General features: G+C 39.9%; 2 protein-coding genes across 3 annotated transcripts in view; both read right to left on the bottom strand.

The window, feature by feature from the left end:
• The window catches only part of ghra (growth hormone receptor a), a 32,489-nt gene extending 25,397 nt beyond the window's left edge, over positions 1-7,092 (bottom strand). Inside the window, exon 1 of the mRNA XM_044196105.1 lies at positions 6,787-7,092. The gene's annotated coding sequence lies outside the window, so the exon portion shown is untranslated. The remainder of the gene's footprint in view (positions 1-6,786) is intronic.
• Positions 7,093-15,007: 7,915 nt separating this feature from the next.
• fbxo4 (F-box protein 4) lies at positions 15,008-18,434 on the bottom strand. Of its 2 annotated transcripts, none has more exons than XM_044196102.1 (7): positions 18,138-18,434; positions 17,443-17,717; positions 17,134-17,354; positions 16,674-16,749; positions 16,406-16,578; positions 16,047-16,276; positions 15,008-15,936 (listed from the first exon to the last, which is right to left on the bottom strand). In XM_044196102.1, the coding sequence occupies exons 1-7, from the start codon at positions 18,294-18,296 to the stop codon at positions 15,850-15,852; spliced, it is 1,221 nt and encodes a 406-aa protein (XP_044052037.1). In that variant the 5' UTR covers positions 18,297-18,434; the 3' UTR covers positions 15,008-15,849. The 2 variants fall into 2 exon arrangements, with proteins under 2 accessions (XP_044052037.1, XP_044052038.1); XM_044196103.1 differs by having other exon boundaries at positions 16,047-16,273.
• Positions 18,435-18,493: the final 59 nt, after the last annotated feature.

The following is an 18,493-nucleotide window of genomic DNA, read 5'->3' as shown; positions in this document are numbered from 1 at the left end:
GAGTATGTAAACAAAACTCTTTGTTCTCAGGAAAACAAATTAAAAAATTGGCACCTTAAATTAAATATACAGGACTATATACTGTTACAGTGTTGTGGTTTATGAAACTAGTGTTTCTTTTCGTATTCTTACTGCGCTGCAAGGTAAGTTTAAATATTTGAGATTAACACATGTAATAATTTACAAATATACCACCATGGTCTTTGACTTGACTGACTGAAAAACCTGAAAAACAAAAGAGAAATTATCATCTGGAATGTGTGGATGTTTACTTTTAGGTGGAACGTAGGCATGTAAACACTGACATCATACATTCATTAACATGATTATACAAATACATACATCCATACACAAACATAAATGCACACAGAAAAATGAGGTCGGCCTTACATGGGATTATGACCCCATGTTGTGATAGACTCTCTACACTCACAACCCTGAGTTGTCAACTTCAATCTGTGTGCCTGTTACACTTGTATGAAACAGGTACACACACACACACACACACACACACACACACACACACACACACACACACACACACACTTGTTAAGATAGAAGACAGGGATGTTTCCTGTGGCTTAGGGTTAGGATAATAAACATCAGTCTTTCTTTCCTTCTCTTTCTTTTTGTCTTGATTTATCCCTGTCAACATTCCAGTAATATCAGACAATATCGGTCCAGAGGAAACAAAGTGTAAGGCAGACAGAGAGTGTGAGAGAGATGCTGGCAGAGGTAAAAGCAACATGGACAAAGCTCCTCAGGGGGAGTCAAACGATTTTGGGCTGTCCAAGATGAAAGTACACAACTGCGAGAAAAACGTGGTGAAATATATGATCATCAATTCAAAACGATAGTCTGACGTTGCACTAAGAGAAGCAGCAACCATTGGCAACCAAAGACAGTCTGACTTAAGATTTTATTAGACCCATCTCAGACAATGTGACATGCAATAAACCTGCAAGATTGTGGCACAGTGTACCTGAAGAGCCTTAAGACAAGGAACCCCTTCATGCTCACTCATAATTAATTCCTTGTAAGACTGTAACTTAAATGTATTAAATGTAAATGTGGGTGCATTACAAAGAAAGTGCATAACAAATACACAAGTTAGTGGGCTGGTAGGTAATAAGTTCTATCAAAAAAAAAAAAGAAAAGAAGGAATTTCTGTAAATCTAAAATAGTTTCAGGTGACAGGTGTGTAGGAAAAAGTTCCCTATCTATACACTGGTGTTTATACTAAGATACTCATATTCAAGATATATATTGAGATATTCAACTTTGTTCCACTATATTCATAACGGTTGGTTTCCAGTTAGTTGGGGTTTCATAAATATCACTCAGTATAATAAGACATGCAAGACTACATTAGCTTTTCAGTGACTTTAAGGTGCTAAGGACTCCTTAAGTCTTTGAATGCATTAGTATGAATGTAATGCCCCCCATAAGTGCATTCCTGTTCTTTCGCTCACTCACTATCCACTCTTCTTTGTGTTTTTTAGTACTTTCTTTAATCCGTCTCTCTCATTCAATGTCTATCTATCACTACAAATACCCTGATGCTCCAAGCTCAAAGTACTTTTGTCACAGGGCTCATTGAGGGTTATATGAGATTTAAAGGAAGATGTGAATGAATTTAGTATGACTTCGTTAAAAGTCACTGAATTACTATCCAAACCTACAGAACAAAAACTCTAGCTATTCAGGGGCTTATTTCTCAAGGATAGTCAGGCAAAAATTCAACCAAAGGCAATCAACTCTAATCACGGAATAAAGCCCATATAAATAAAGCATGAGTGTGACACCACAAGGAATCTTTAATGGCTGTAAAACTGCAGAGAGGAACAAGCACTTCAGTTAAAATGTGCTAATGTTAACTAGCCAGATCCCACAGGAAAACACGCATATATAAAAGATATACATGCAAAGACTTACCAAGACTTGATGTCCAGCCAATGTGCTTTCTTACATCATCCAACTTTAAAATGCTACCTCCTCTGATGTGACTTGTTAGTTTGTGAAAAGTATCATTGTGAAGTACAGCAATTCTGACAAGTTGTAATCTGAAATTTTAACCCAAAGCACTCGGAAATGCCCACATAAGAAACACCTGAGGCGCTTTGAAACATTGACAATTATTTAGAAAAGATGCTGGTGGCCACACACCTCATCTAGTCACTCTGATCATTATTATTTTCCTGACAGTTATGTAATTATTCACTTTTTCACAGCAACAACAAAACAGGCCTTTCACTTAATGTATATCCATAGACCTCAAGCACCTGGCATCTCATGAAGCATCTTTAATCACTCCGTCTCAACAAGGTAAGGTTATGCTTCATGACAACTATACATTATTTCACAAATATTGTTGCAGAAATTATTATATTTTAACATGATTATTTCAAAATAATCATGTTTGTGAGTACACATACACAAAGTTGCTCAAGGTCCACTGTTCTCTCAATAATTACACAAGAATCATGAAAATAGATTGTTTGCACTCGAACCTCCCCTTCACCACTAACCTCTTTCTTTAAAATAAACAACATTTGAGTAAACATACCACAGACTTCAACATGAGCCTGCATGTTACACCGGTGAGGAAGAGCCCCTCAGACAAGAGGTGGGGCCCGAAATCTGCAGCTCAAACAAGCTGCTTCTAACTTTTAGATACATTTACATGAATTCATTAACCTGTGTTGAGAGTGTGTGTATATACGTGTGTGCATGTGTGTCTGTGTGAGCTCTCAGGCATTCAGATCTGGCTACTGGATGGCTCTAATGTCTCCTACTCTTATTTCATAAGAGAGAGTGGAAAACTCAGAGTCAGCACACTGGCATGAGAAGAGCCTGTGCTGGAAGCAGATCAGGACACACATCTGCAAGCCCCGCTACAGTCTGTGTGTGTATGTGTGTGTGTGTGTGTGGGAGGCGGGTGAAAGAAAGAGTGGATGTTTGTGTGTACACATGTGCATGTGTGTATGTACAAAATCAAGTGTGTGTATCGGAGCGAGAACGAGAAAGGTAAAGAGTTCAAGCAAGGGACTCAGTCCCACAGAAACAGAGAAAGTGTGTACTGCACAGATCTGAAAATGGATCTTTGTGGAAAATGTCTGCTTTGCAGCATTCCATGTGGTGTGTGTGCGTGCATGGGCATGCAACGGTTTGTCTAAGACATTAAAACCAAAGCTGTTAAGTAAAATGTTGTCCCCAAATCTAACATTTTCATCTGTTACAGCTGCTTGACATTGGTAAAATCACTGGTTGGTCATTTCAGATACAAATCATTCAAACTAATCAGAATTGACAGTCACATGTGAACTAATCTGGATTTTGGTTTTAATGATTTACTACATTTTGAATGGTACACATTCAGTGCTTAAGGTTGTAGAGTTCAATCCTATTTAAAAGAATGAATAACAATCTCTACAAAATCACTAGTTGTTTTGGAGGACTAAGTATAGATGTGTAGCATGTGTCTCTCTAATTTCCTCTAAATCCTGCTGTTTCTCCCTCTATGTCAGACACACACACACATCCTGGCAACCATGCACAACACTGAAGACCAAGTGCACATGCATGTGTGTAAAATCTAATGGTTTCCAGAGAGCTGTTGAGCTGTCAAAGGGTATAGAACATAACAGCTGTATTTAATGCTGTATATGGGAGTGTGAGTGTGAAAACTGAGACAGAAACTGATGGAACGTCTCTTAAAACTCCTCGCCTCATCTAATAAAACATCTCTTACTTCAGCTGCCTGGTGGATGCTATAATGGCTGCCATTATGCATCTCTCTCTCTCTCTCTCTCTCTCTCTCTCTCTCTCTTTTCTCTGCATTAATACTTACTGAGCAACCATTGCAACAATAAATCCCATTAAATATTGTTCAGCTATATATTCTGTGCAGAAAGATTGCATAATATCACACATATCAGTGTCAGTGATTGTTGATTTATTTCTAAATTGGCCTCTAAACTAACAGCATCCAGTGGAGTAATAAAAATGCAATATTTTATACAGCTATGTGATATGATTTAGATAAAAAGAATGACCTGGAGCCATTACAGCGGAAGACTGTCAGGAAAACATTGTTATCAAGTGAATAAACAAACCTTCTTACGGAATCAATTACCCCACTGTAGTGCGTGCCTTCTATGGCATGTAAGTTTGCACATTGCACCTCAGCACAGTGTGGTGTGCTTTCTAATTAAAACAGCAAAGGATCAAAGGTGCTCTGCTGTAGTCAGTGTAGTCAGTACAACAGTCTGCCAATCACTGATGAAGAGCAAGCAAACAGAGGAGAAGCTTTAATAACGGATAAATGCTGACGCAGTGAGAAGAAATGCAACACAGAGATAGAAAAAAACCCCAACTCTTTCAGGCAATACTTAGTATTAGTGTGACACTAAATGAATGAACATTTTTTAATATATTTATTAACTGTTAAAGTAATTTATCCACTAAGAATCCTAATCATTAGCTGGTTCCAGATCATCCAGATCAATACAGGAGGCTGTGTCAACATTCTTGGCAGTGGCGGCTGGTGGAAAACTTTCAAGGTAGGGCTGTGCCACATCCAATCAATTTCAGCAAACATCCCAGTATGATTTAATGCAGACAAAGTGAAGGTATCAAAAAAGGAATTACTACTTTGCAGTTAAATATTTAACAATTATTTTATTCCAACATAAAATAACGAAAATAACGCCTTGACAAACACATCAGGACATCTTATTTTGGCCACACACGCAGGTGAATTCAGTATAATATAAAACATGTAATAGAAAATGTTTATCTATTGAGATGCCCCTATGGACCTTGTTTTGTTGGGGAAACCAACAGGGAGGTAAAAATCAGGACAAGTAAACATGAAGTGCAGTTAGTGGTGTTAAGATGCAATTCAGACACTTGAATGGGCATAGCAAGTCAAGTGCTCTGAGGTGTAGAGATAGTAAACTCCGGCAAACTTCTGCTTCAAAACTCTCTCACAAGTGGATTAAATTGAATTAAATTCTATGCACATCGCACAGAAACACACACTGGGGCTGAACATTAACACATGTACACTACCAGTCAAAGTTTGACTACATCTGCTTGATACCTGATTATTCATTGTCCATTTGGGAGTATGGTGCTAAGCCTCTTCAGAAGTGCTGTAGCGATGGTGTTGGCGGTTGGTAATGAACTCAAAAAACTGCTGTTGGATGTTACTGTTGGTGTCGATGTAGCTTAGCACAAGCACCAGCTGGCAGTGGGGGGAACATAATCGATTATTTTGGATAAAATGTGCCTGTTTGTTTTTAGCCACCTCCTCACTGTGTCTCCTCACCGCGATCCTGTGGCCACGATCCTGTGGCCGCCGTCCAGCTGCGTAGCGATGTTCACTCTGCACACACTTTATATCCTGCACTTGTTTATTGCACTTAAAATGCATTTCGTTGCCTTGTACTTGTACATGTGTAATGACAATAAAATTTAATCTAATCTAATCTGCCTAATATGGCTAATGTTATCTTGACGGAATTATCATGTGTGCCCTGGTGTTCTCATGTTTCCTTACTTTCTCAGACAGGTGCTTCATACCCCTCACTCCCATAACTGTCCAATGCTGACCTGCTAGCCTGCTGTCTAATTGTGAGGTCAGGTTGATCTGGGCCCAGCTCTTTCATCTGTAGTTTCTCTGCCAAAGTGCTCTTCTCAAATGGATCTCGGAGGAGAGATTTTAACAAGTTAGGGTTGGGTCTTGGAGGAGTAAGTTAGTGATCATGCTCGCCATTGTCATGTAGTTTAAATGGTGCCAGTAGAGGTCCTGACCACAGACTGTATAAAAGAAGGTCCTGACCTACTAGCAGTGGCTCGCTTGGGGCGATAAAATAATCACCCTTTTCGGATTAGATTTGAGGACGCCGATTGGCTAAATTTTATGTCATACGTTCATATCTTTGGCTAAACTGCTATTCAGACCTGCCTCCTGTGGGCGATTTCTCTATCATCCCAGAGCTGCTGAGACATGCAGACAGGAAAGGGGATGTGTAGGAAAAGCATATATGTTGCACAGATGACTTTCTGTCATATTTGACACATATGACTGAGTGCACTCCATATTTCAAACACACAGATAAAAGACAATTTGTTTAATTTATTATTATTAATGGAGGTTTTTGTGGCTCAAGGAGGGCGGCGCCCTAGCGCCCTCTATTGGCTAGCCGCCACTAATTCTGGGTTCAGCTGTATACTTTATCATTTAAAGGCTTGCTCCCTTTTAAAATGAGCCAGCATTTCTATCTCATTTCACTCAGATGTCTCAATTTCTCCCTCTGAGTTTGATATTTATCAGATGTTTGATGTTTAACACGGCCCGGAACGCACCAAATAAAACTCCCCAAGAGCTGTCATTAACGGGAGCGACGATAACTTGCAGGTAACGAGGCTACATCCGTCAAGAGCAACCATGGCTGTGTCACTTCATCCCATCCCCTGGGTGTCCAACTGCTTTTGCAACACCAAGTTGCAGCGGAATTTTAGACAACCTCAAGTCTTTCCTCAAGATTTTAGGCTTTCACTAACAGTGCTCATTCTATCAGGCAGTATCTCAGCATCATAATGTTTGACTGGTCAAAAAGATTTTGCAAAGAGCAGCCTGAAATGTAAAACAAAATGTAATGCTATTTCAGCAAAGTTTTCTGAGTCGTGCGTAAGCTGCTTGAAACATGGAGTTTTGGAGATGTGGATGAATACAAAAAAAGATGCCCTGCACGCTTTAAAAAACATAAACGCACTTACTTAATACGAAGTCTCGAGCTGAAAAACTGCAAGGACAGTGCAGATCGACTTTTCACAACTTGGTCATCAGATGGGCAGCGTGAGCACCGACACGCACGAAAAGTCCTGCTTCTTCACTTCAGCCCGCTCGGCCCAGTAAGATCTCTCCGATCAGGAATTTCACATCACCCAATCGCTGAATCGGATCTGTGCCGCTTTCCTATTGAAGATTTTTGTCTTATCTTCTGCTCAGTTCATCATCTAGCCTACTCACTGGGCTACACGCACTATGTAGCGGAGGCAGAGGCAGTATGTGTGTTTCAAATGGCGGTGAAGCGCCCTCATCCGCCAACAATCCGATCTACTCCATTATGGCCACAGAGAGGACAGTCAGAGAGAAAGACTGCCGGGCCAAACTTCCAAAATAAAACCCCCTCGTAAGGATCTGCCCGCTGTCACGCTTTCTGGTAAGAGCCAATGTTTAAATGAAGTAGCAAATAAACATTTTATTAGGCTATTTCTTATTAGAGAGAGCCACAGCCGTACACTATAGCCAAAACAATGTCGTTAGAGCATATTTTAATCTTAAACCAATGAGCCTACATGCTGACATGACTGATGTCCTGTAGGCACACAGTGACTTTTTATTTTATTTTTTGAGGACAAAAACGCAGGTGTCTCTGTGTGGACTTGACTACACGCCCCCAGGACGACATCCTTATAATTAGCCCTTAGGGCAGCCCATTGGGCTTTTTAAATAGGCCTACAAAAAAGTAGTGTTTTTGAGTAATTAAGGTTATACCTTTTCACAGATGCATTCGTTTACTGGGACCAAATACATTTTCCATCATTTTCTTCCCTTAAGGGGGCAGCTTGTGAATTTACGGTTCATATTACATTAACTTCAGTCTACAGACTGCAGGTTATTTAGATGTGCCAACTGTACACGTAACCTGCATACTATACAAGTATGTTTCAATGTGCAAATGACACTCAACCATGCGCGCGGGAGCGTATTTTCAGCAGGAGGGGCTGCCCTGGATATGTGTATGCGCGCGATCGATTGCGTGCACGCGCGCATTAATATTTATAATGATCAACTTTGCATGGAAATAATATAACAACGATAACGATGCAGTTAACTATAACCATAGTGCCATATAAAAAATAAAAGTAGAATTAAAATTCGTATGGCAATGATACAAAGACAAATAAGCATTTTTAAGACACTGTAACACTGTTTTGTTTCTGAGAACACCGCTATGAAATTGAACCCGATCAATCACATTGTTGCTCACAGCCACACTTCTACCTGTATTGTAATTAAGAATGTGGAGCTCCGGGCGGTACTTTGGTCAGACGTTAAAAAGAAGATGAGGCGCGCTGCCGTTGCCCTGGCTACCCGGTGTTTTGGATGGAGACACCGGGGAGGATAGGTGTAAACAGATAGTGGAGAGAGAAGTTTTAAGTGATCCGCAGTTTTTCATAGAACTGTGTTAAAAGTTTTCAACGTGTTTGTCTCTAACACGCGTATTCATTTATAATATAAACGTTGTAGAATAATTAACCATAACCGAGTTTTATGTGCACATAAGCACGGAGGTTTCAGTGTGCAGTGTGGGCCTGCTGTGCGTAATTGTGGCTTGACAGTGCGCAACATCACTCCAATTAGAGACTGCTCATGTAACAGATACCTGCTGCCTTCAAATGGCTGCAAAGGGAGGCACCAGCTTAAAGGAAAGGCTGCCAGTATAGTCTATTAACTGGCAAATGGACTGTACTTATATTTTTCCACAGAGCCTATTTTTTTAGGTGGTATTGGACTATATAAAGTGAAGATATGCTATTTTATGTTATTTTCTGCGCCATTAATTTGCGATGGCCCCTTTTTTATTTAGCAGCTCTTTTAAACGTTTAGCTGAGGATCCAGTCACGTCAGGAGACTTAAGTAGAACACCATATGTTTATCTTTCAGATGTAGGCTACCATGTTTTCCATACTTGAACCACAACAGAATAATGAAGCCACAAGCACTTGAACAAAAACGGTTAAGATTATATTTATCAGAGATTATTTAAAAAGGTAAAATTATATTTCCACTGTATTTCACTCTGGCCAGTAGGGGGGGCTGTACCCCCCTGGGGAAGGGGGCTTGTAAGCAGCTTGTAATAAATGGCTGTGTCTGTCTGAAAACTATAGCCCGTGTGGGCTCACGTGGAGGGCCCACTGGAGGCTCGCCCAGAATTTCAGCTGTCCATGGATATAGCCCCCGACCCCAAGAGCCATCAATCATACGGAGCCATCAGTATGGAGGCCCGCCCGACACGTGATAAAAACACACCCATGCACCCTGCTGTTGCTGCTGGCTTGCAACTTTTCTGCGCTTAAACTGCATGTAAGTATTTGCCTGCGTGGACCTTGTGATTGTTTTTCTTTTCAGGATGTGTCTTCCAATCGATGACTATCCCAAGGCAAACATCCATCAGTGTAAATGACTAATTAATTGCAGTATTAAAGCTAAAGAAACAGAGGTAAAATTGCATGAATGCATCCTGCTATAACTTACCTCCCTTTACCTGCAACACTATAGTGTACACTTAGACATTATGAAGTTAGACCATATGTCAGCCTGTAAAAGTGAGTTAACCATTGTTCTCTAAAATAACAACCAAGTTTAATAGCCTGTAGCATCCAGTACACCCAAGTTCATGATGTAAGTGGATAGTAGGGTAGTACTAAGAAAACAGAACTGGAACCTAGTATTCAACATGGTCAGCTGTAACTAGAAACAGAGACAGACAGACAGACATACTAACAGAGACACACATGAGGCCCCTGGAGGCAAATTGTGATTTGTGATATTGGGTTATATAAATTTATCCAGTCCCTTTTTTTTCTCTCTGGCAATGCACTGTTGACATAATTTATGATGCCAGGGCAAATAAATGGAATTGGCCTGCCTGTATTGAGCGGAGCCATCCTTGTATTTTTATATCCCTGTCCACTTCTGGTTTACAAGTTATGGCTTGGCTTTTCCAAGTCCTCTGGTTGCTGTGCGCATAAAAACACTCAATGAGACACCAAGAGCTCATGTAGCACAAATATTATAAATTATAACCTGTCGCTCAGAGGAAAAAGCTATAACTGAAATATATTTAATGAGGTTTCCAAGTTTTGCGTACCATCTTTCAATATGCACAATGACTTTCTTCACCTTATTCCTTGTTTAAACAAAAGAAAACAAACAGAAAAAACACTTTGTATGTAATAAATGACCCCTGAACATATCCATGTAGCGGTCAGTTATGGGACAGAGAGCTCTGATTGGAGGAGAGTGGGGGCGTCCATTGAATTAGTTCCTTTGTTATGGAATACTCAATCCTGTGACTGTGTGTACTGAGTGATCATGTGGACTTATGCTGTATTGAATGTGACAACAGAACAATGCATCTGGCCCACAGAATGATGCCACTGTGCCTGCACTGGAGTAGCTGTCATTTGTCATTATAGGAGGTGTTGTCATTGGGGTTTTTAAGCATGAACTGTTTCAGCTTGAGACCACTAACAATTAAATTGCACTCTTGCAGTGGTTTCATTTTAAGGGACCAAGAGCAGGTGCTTTTGTTGATAACTCTGCCTTGTCATTCTACATAATAATCAGTGTTAAAGGATATGGCTGGCGATATTCTATACTTTTTAATATGAAAAGACCAGAGCCAACAATGCATTAGTCTGTCTCTAAGTACTTTCCAACTTCCTCAGCCTCTACTGAAGATATAAATCTTTAAAAACGGGTCATATGTAGTTTTTTTTATTTTTTAAAGGCTTTACCTGAAACAGCTGGGCACTGTAGCTTTTAGCAAACATTAATCAAACTGAAGTAAACAGTGTATTTGTTGGGAACTATTTTCAGTGGCTGATTAAGTGTGCTGCAGCAGTTAAAAAAAAAGAAACTACAGTCTACAGTGCCCAAATTCAATGTAATAAAGGAACATGTCAGTCAGCGTAACAATGTGACTCATTTATGTTTTTGACAACAATTGAGGTCTATGGCACACAGGAATAATCTATATCAGGCTTCTAGTAACACAGGCAATATTCGTTAGCAGGATCAATTCACTGTTTTTGATTTGTTTTTTCATGTTTTTTTTTTTTGTATTTCCAGAAAACTTTTTATTTTTCTCAGAATTGAGGGAATTAATTACAAAATAACAATTTTAATGGTTGTTTGGTTTTGAGTTTCTGAGCTGCCTAACTGAACATAGTTGCTTCAGGCAACATAAGTCGCAGCCATATTCCCATAATTGGAGTGCCCTTTGTGTCATCCCCTTCAAGTCACCTGTAATGCATTTAGTGCAATCTCAAGTGTGGCCATTCACAACTAGCACCCTGCTGCCTATTGGATTAGGATAGAGGAGGAGAAGAGAGAGGAGATGGCTACGGAGGGAACACACACACACACACACACACACACACACACACACACACACACACACACACACACACACACACACACACACACACAGACACACACACACACACACAGAAATAACAACAGCAGCAGCAAATATAAGGACGGATCACTGTGCTCCTGGTTCTATATCTTCTTTATTACGGAGCTGTTGATAGACTCCACAAATAATTCACTATTAACACTTCTGAACCATAATCCTGTATTACGAGTCCCTAACCTGCCACATATATGACAGCAGGAGGTAGGCAGAATGGACGCAGTGAAGTGGGGAGGAAATTGAAGTGAATTGGTGAGATTGCATGGGATGAGTAAAATCCACAGAGTGGAGCCCCACCATGTGCAAAACAACACAATTAAGAGGGACGCTTAGCCTAATCAGTGAATGCATCATGCAAATTATGTTTTTTTTAAATGCCTACTTTAATGTTGGCTGCTATCGTAGAATACAAATCAGGGACTTAACTCTAATGAAAGGGGGATAGAGTGAAAAGAGTGGGATGAGACAAAGGTGAAGAGGGACAGTGGAAGATGGGGGGGTGATGTAAAAAAAAGTCTGAGAGAGACAGTGAGACAGAGTTGGTTGCTGTGATTACTGTATTTAACCCTGTGAGCAGCGTTTAGAGCCAAGTTCATTCTGTCATATAAAACAATTATTGACACAGCAACAAATCTTCATTAGATAACAGCAGTTATTTTGTACTTTGCATCTGTATGTTTACTCATGTTGTTGTATCTACTCCACTTCTGCAATATCTTTGCACTCACAAAGCATTCATGGTGCTTGATCCATACAGCTTGATGCGGATAAATGAACTGACATGAATGCAATTCAATACACAATTCTACACCATGGCAAACTACAGCCTTGGAAAGCACCAATACATGTTCAACAAAAACGTTTTATTATAAGCAAGGCAACGATAATATTTATTGCAGAATTATTGATTTATGTTTTACAGGTGTTTCTTCACCATCTATTTTTTAAGTAGGTGCACAGAACATTTTCAATAATATGTACTCAACAGAAAGCATATTTTGATTTAATTTCTGTGCAAATTTAAGTAAAAAGAACCATTTATTTTGCAATTCTACTACCTGGCAAATGTGGTGCTCCAAATTCAATATTTGACTTATTCTACAATTGCTGAAAAGCTGTATGTAGACCAACTTAAATAAGGCCATTGCTGGCATAAAATGAGATACTATATATGTCCAACAGCAAGAAAACTTAAGTCTCATTGAGCAGGAAAAACCTCCGGGAATATATAGGAAATACCTCTGCCAAAACATTATTCGTATTACATAAGTAAACAGGCTGGCTGTGCAATACTGCTGATTATTTTTTTTTATTACCTCAGGCTGTAAAAGAATGCCATAAACTGAACTGCATTAAACTCACACACACAGAGACATCTCCCTACCACTTTGCTTTACACCAACCTTAAATCACAGACAAGAATGTGATATTTTGAATACAGAATTGATAATCATAAGGGAATCTGATGGAGAGTGTTCCCTTTTTTCACTTTAACATTTAATAATAAAGCACAGAAGAAGAGCCTTTTCATTTGTCTCTGACTTTACCTTTTATATACACAGTATTTTCAATACACTGAATCCTGCTGTCTCTACACACATAATGTTACAGACTTCTTGGGTCTGTGAACTGTCTTGGGTCAGTAAATAGGGCTTTCTTCTTTGTGACATCACATCCCAGAGGCCCCATTTGATTGTGGAAGACAAGAGGCAGCTGGAGGTCTGGTACTCATTCACCCTTAAAAAACATGGCCCAGGAACCTCCCCCACCAAACCCCAGCCACCATTATGTAGGGATGTGTGCTAATGGTTCACAATCTGCAGTCTAAATAAACAGACCTTGAAAATATCCTATCCAAGCAAGTTCCAGCCGTGGATCCAACACATCCTGGCCACAAACCCACAGTAGCTTCATTAACAGTTTATTTTCTTTAAAGGAGTTCATCTCCAGACTGCGGCTCATGCACTTCTTCATCCATTCAGACTGTAACCACCTTACATATTCATCCACTCTGACAGTGCAAGTCCTTGTTGAGCGGTAGGTCTCTACCTCCATTGGCTCCATCAGGATCACAGAGTAATAACAAAGGATTAAGCAAAGTTACTGCCTACACACCTGCCCTAAAAATAGGTTCCCGTGATTTATATATACTATGATTTTGAATGTGGTTCACCTTCATTGTTGGACAGTCTGTGTAAGCATGAGCATGCATACGCATACACAGGCACACAAACATACAATGTAAGGTAAATAACTGTGGCGCGAGGAGCAAAGAGATAGACATCCTGTTTACAGAGAACAGAGAGACGTGTTGAGATGAAAAGTCAGATTCTCTCTCTCTCTCTCTCTCTCTCTCTCAGAAACACACACACAAATCACACACAGATGCACACACACGTCACATGCAGCAGCCAATTCTTCCATCATTTCCCTTCAAATTTCACCAGGGGAAAAAAAGAATCAATCTCCGCTTCACCAGTATTCAGCTCAGCTTAATGCACCTAAATTGCACCAATAATGGTCCTATTCTAAATCTGTATGTCTATAAAAATAAGTGTTGTGACTAAGGAACCCTTTGACGGAAGGGCAGCTGGGGGTGGGAACATACTTTTACCAAAGATTTATGGTTACCTAGGGGACTAGAATAAAAGAGCATCAGTGAAGCACATTATCTTGTCTGCTATTAGGGCATGCGAACACTGCCGCCAGGGACACTGAATATGAAACAGGTGGTAATTTTCAGTGGACAAACACAACTTTAACACATTAAGGGAGAGACGTGATCATTTAAGTGCCACAATTGTGCTGGAATTCATTCAGTTTTACAAAATCAACACATGCAACAGTGTTACTGAATTATTTTCAATCAATGTAAATCTAAAATGACTAACCAAGAATGTCTAAATGTGGGTTTGTACCTCCATTTTAAATATTGCAGCATCAATTGTGTAGTTTACATGCTTGCAAAAAGCCACATATACTGATAGATTTTCAGGTCCTTTTAGAACTGTACATCTGAATTATCTACAGCAGAACGCTTTAAAAAAAAACAACTATGGCATGGAAATGCACACTCCCGCTGTCTTATATCTGTTTTAAGATTATTTCTCACATTTCATATATATATGGTCATGGAAGCCATTCACTTGCTATTCAAACAGTCATTTAAAATGTACCTTGCTTGCCTGGTTGTACTTTTTTGTTGTAAATGTGCTTATGAAAATTGTATATATTCTTAGTTTAACAGGATTTTCCTATTTGGCAAATATGCTAGTAAACTACTGTCAACTTCTTCATAATTTAAAATAAAAGAAAAAATTCAAAGGCAGAGCTTTCAGTAACCAAGCGCTGAATTACATTACTAGCTACCAGCAACTAGTAGCGCTCCCTGGTGGCCAAAACTGGATATTCTGCCACGCTTGCTGACATACAGATGTGGATTCAACTTTTCATGCCAGGGCTGACCTCAGAGGAAAGGAACCACAGGGCAAGAGTGTGGCACATTACTTAACTGAGTAGAAAGGAAATACCTTCCACAGGTTTTAAACTTGTGAATACATGCATGCGATAGAAAGAAGAACAAAGAAAAGGAGAAGACAGAAAACGTGACTCCTATACATAGAATAGTTTTGTCATTTTAATTACTTAACAGCAATTTACTGGTTATTTAACCGACATTTAACAGTGAGTTATCAGTGTTATAAAAGACTGAAAAAGTGACTCATTCAAAATCGGAATTATTCAGCATTTATTAAAAGGAAACATTTAATTGCATAAACATAAAATATTTAAAATTAAGTAAATAAATTCAATTGCTTGTATTATATTTTAGCTCTAAAAACCATGTCTTTGCAGTATATGAGTGTAACTCACTGATCAGAAAGCAGTGGATTTTGTCTGAAAGTCAATTAAGCTGACTTTTTGCAGGAAGGTTGTTGGCACACACTCTTAACTGTAAAACTTTGGGGTCGGGAGTCAAAGAACAAGCAGTGTTCTTGGCAAAAAATTATAAATTCCACAAACAGAAACTACTTTGAACATAACTTGAAGCCATGTTTTTACATATTGACATTATGAGTGCTTAATAAAACATTGAAAAAAATGTCCTGTCAAAAAAATGTACAATCTCTATCCCTTTTTAAACCAAACAGTGGGCCACCAGATTAGTCAGCAGCTCACCAATTGTAAAACAGTGTCACAATATGAAGAAAAGAATTTATTACCCTGCTGCTCCATAGAACGTTAAACAAAAGCAGTTTGTGGGGTTACTGTGAAGCTCCCACATGTTTGTATAACCTTCTATCCTGCTATAACTCCTTCATATGGCTCTTTCTGTAAATAAGAATGGGGTCTTTGCCAGTTCTCCTAGATGAATGATAGTTAGAAACCCATCAGTTCTGCTGCTCATCCAATTCATTAAATTCCACGGGCAGTGCTCCAATCCTGAGACATTCAGTACACATGTGGTATACATTACTCAGGAATTGCTGTAGTGTGACTCGGCATCAGGATGAGGCAGTAATGAGGTCTGTAGTCTAAATTCATCTAGTAGCAGCAGAAATTAGGTAACTAGCTACCATAGTTTGACTCCTGAACATCTCAGCAACCAGGAAACACCATCCAGAAGACCTGACAGAGATTCTGCTACTGTATCCTGCACCTGAATAAGAAAGAGAAACACAAACACAGGTTAAAAATCTCCTTAAACTGACACTGTATGGCTATAAATGCAGTGGAAGCCTTTCAGTTGATCACATATCAGACAATTACCATCCAGGGGTTAGCAAGTTGGGGTAGGCCGAGTCTCTTTGCCATGTCAACACAGGGAGTCTGAAACCTGGTCCTGTTTCTGCTGGTAATAGTTTGCAAGCTGGTTGACCTGACTGCTTCCGGTTCTTCTCTGGAGACACAGGAGAGCACCAGCAGAGGCCTGGATTCCGAACCCCCAGCAGAGCTCAGCACAGCCCGAATCTGAGCCACCTCGGACTCCCCCTCACCTACTAAAGACATGGTTTTTGGGTGCAGATGTTCTGTGCTGATAATTTATATGACCATAACCAACGTGTGTGATGCGACACGGTGGTAGCAGAGAAGCAGAAGCTGCAAATAGAAACGTCGTCTTATCTCACCTCTCCCAGGCTCTGCATTGGCTACATAGATGAAACCATCCACCACCTGGCACACTTGCTGGACCTGAGGAGCAGGGCTGTAGATTGGGTTGCCTAAGTTATCTGTTCCTTCAAAGGTGAAAAGTTTATTACTGATGCTCTGCTGCTGCACTCTGGCTCTTTCCCTCTCTGCCCTGCACACACAAAGTTTAATGAGATGTATTCACAATAATACGCAGAAAAAGATAATAAACACTTGCAACTCATATGGTAACTTCAAAGTTTGTACCTATTGGTTGAATACAGAGTCAGGATATTAAATCTGTGCTGGTTGTTGAACATGTAACTGATCCCTGAGCCGATACCTAGAATAAAAAAACAGGTTGACATTGGTTTGGTTTCATTCTTGGGGTTTCTTGGCTGAAAGTAACTAGTGAGATAACAACTGTGGCCCAATACTGTCACCTAGTGGTGGACAAATAAACCTACATCAAGTAAGTTAATCAATGTGATTTTTTCAATAATTTGTCTCCTGATTGAGTCTCTGTGTGATTGAAATACATTAATGCAATTTTTGTATTACATCAGCATTACAGTTTTGGTACACAGCAATCTGCTTCCAGTGACAGCCCCTTTCAGCTTAAGAAGCTGCTGAACTTAAAAACTGATTTAGGGGTTGTTACTGTGTTATTAATGACGAGAAAGGGCCAGGAGAAGCTTATGACCACTCAACATCAGTGTTATCTCACCATTTATCTGTCTGTTTGGAGTGCCCGACACAGGAAGCACATCTGGGGCATGCATGAGCCTTGTGACTAAAGAGACATCCAGCTGCTCCATGCCAGGGCCAAACATGGCATAACGTGGTTCAGATGAGGGCACCAGAGACTGCAGAAATGAGGTCACAACCTGATACGCTGGCCGTGAAGGAAGCCATTGTTGTCTGCAGGATGGGCAGCCTTTCAAGTATCTGTTGAGCCAAAAACAGTGGTCAAAAACGCTTCTAACAAATTGTTACCAACTGACCTTGATACAGAGCAACAGAAAAAGATACCCACTCTGACATGTAGTCAAATTTTGATTCCATCCCTTTGGCTTCCCCCTCTTCTCTATCATCCAGGCTCTCATCTTCATTGATTAATGGTGCATCCAACAACTCCAATTGGGGCATGGTCACATGATCAATGGAGGGCCAGTATGGCATGTCCCTGAGCAGGAAGTATCTCCAGAGTAATGGATCTCTAACCATGGCCCTCCAGTACCGACTGGTGGCTCCCAGGCAGCAGATATCCGCAGGAGACAGAAAAGTCATGATCACGAACTGTACATCCACCTTCAGGAGGGAGGGTATGATTTGATATGATGATAATGGATTGTTTTTCTAAAGTTTAAGGGCATTAACATGTGATACACCATATTCTGGTAGGTCCCCACATGACAAGCTGGATGCTGGAAAGTAGTGGAGTAGAAGTAGGAAGGAAGCTACAAATTCTGTTCTTGAATACACTGCTTGATTTTTTTTTTCCTTTTTACCACTTGACTCACTTGCTATTGGCAACATTTAACCCGCTTGTTTCACTTTATGTAATGCGACATCTTTGAACGATTTGAACTGTTACAAATGTTTGTTTCAACCTGACTGATTCATCACATTCTATACAGACATTAAAAACGGACTTGTACCGCAATACATTTTTAGACCGTTGAATAAGTAAAAAAAAACATTCCCATGAATGATTCGCATTTGTCTCACCGGTAATCTATCCAAAAATCCCGGTTGAGGTTCTTCTCCCGTGTCTGTTTCTGGAATGTCATTTTTGACAACTTCACTATTTGGAAAATATCTGTCTCTGAACCGCCTGAGGCTGCGGATAACTATAGACTCGTTGAGCTGCTGGGTCTTTCCTGCCATTATTTCAGATGTGCGTGATCATATGCGAATAGCTAGTAAAACACAGTAATATAGACCTAGCGAGAGATAACAACAAAGTTGACGTTTCCCTATCTCTGTCACACTTCCTTGTTGCTGGCGGTTAGTGGGGCATTGTGGGTAATGTACTTCTACAATAACGTGCAGCTGAACCTGGATCTGCTGGTTTGAATTGTAAT

Source organism: Siniperca chuatsi, linkage group LG5, assembly GCF_020085105.1.
Source record: "Siniperca chuatsi isolate FFG_IHB_CAS linkage group LG5, ASM2008510v1, whole genome shotgun sequence".
Lineage (NCBI taxonomy): Eukaryota > Metazoa > Chordata > Actinopteri > Centrarchiformes > Sinipercidae > Siniperca > Siniperca chuatsi.
Note: the sequence above shows the minus strand (reverse complement) of the source record. Positions and strands in the feature narration are given on the sequence as shown.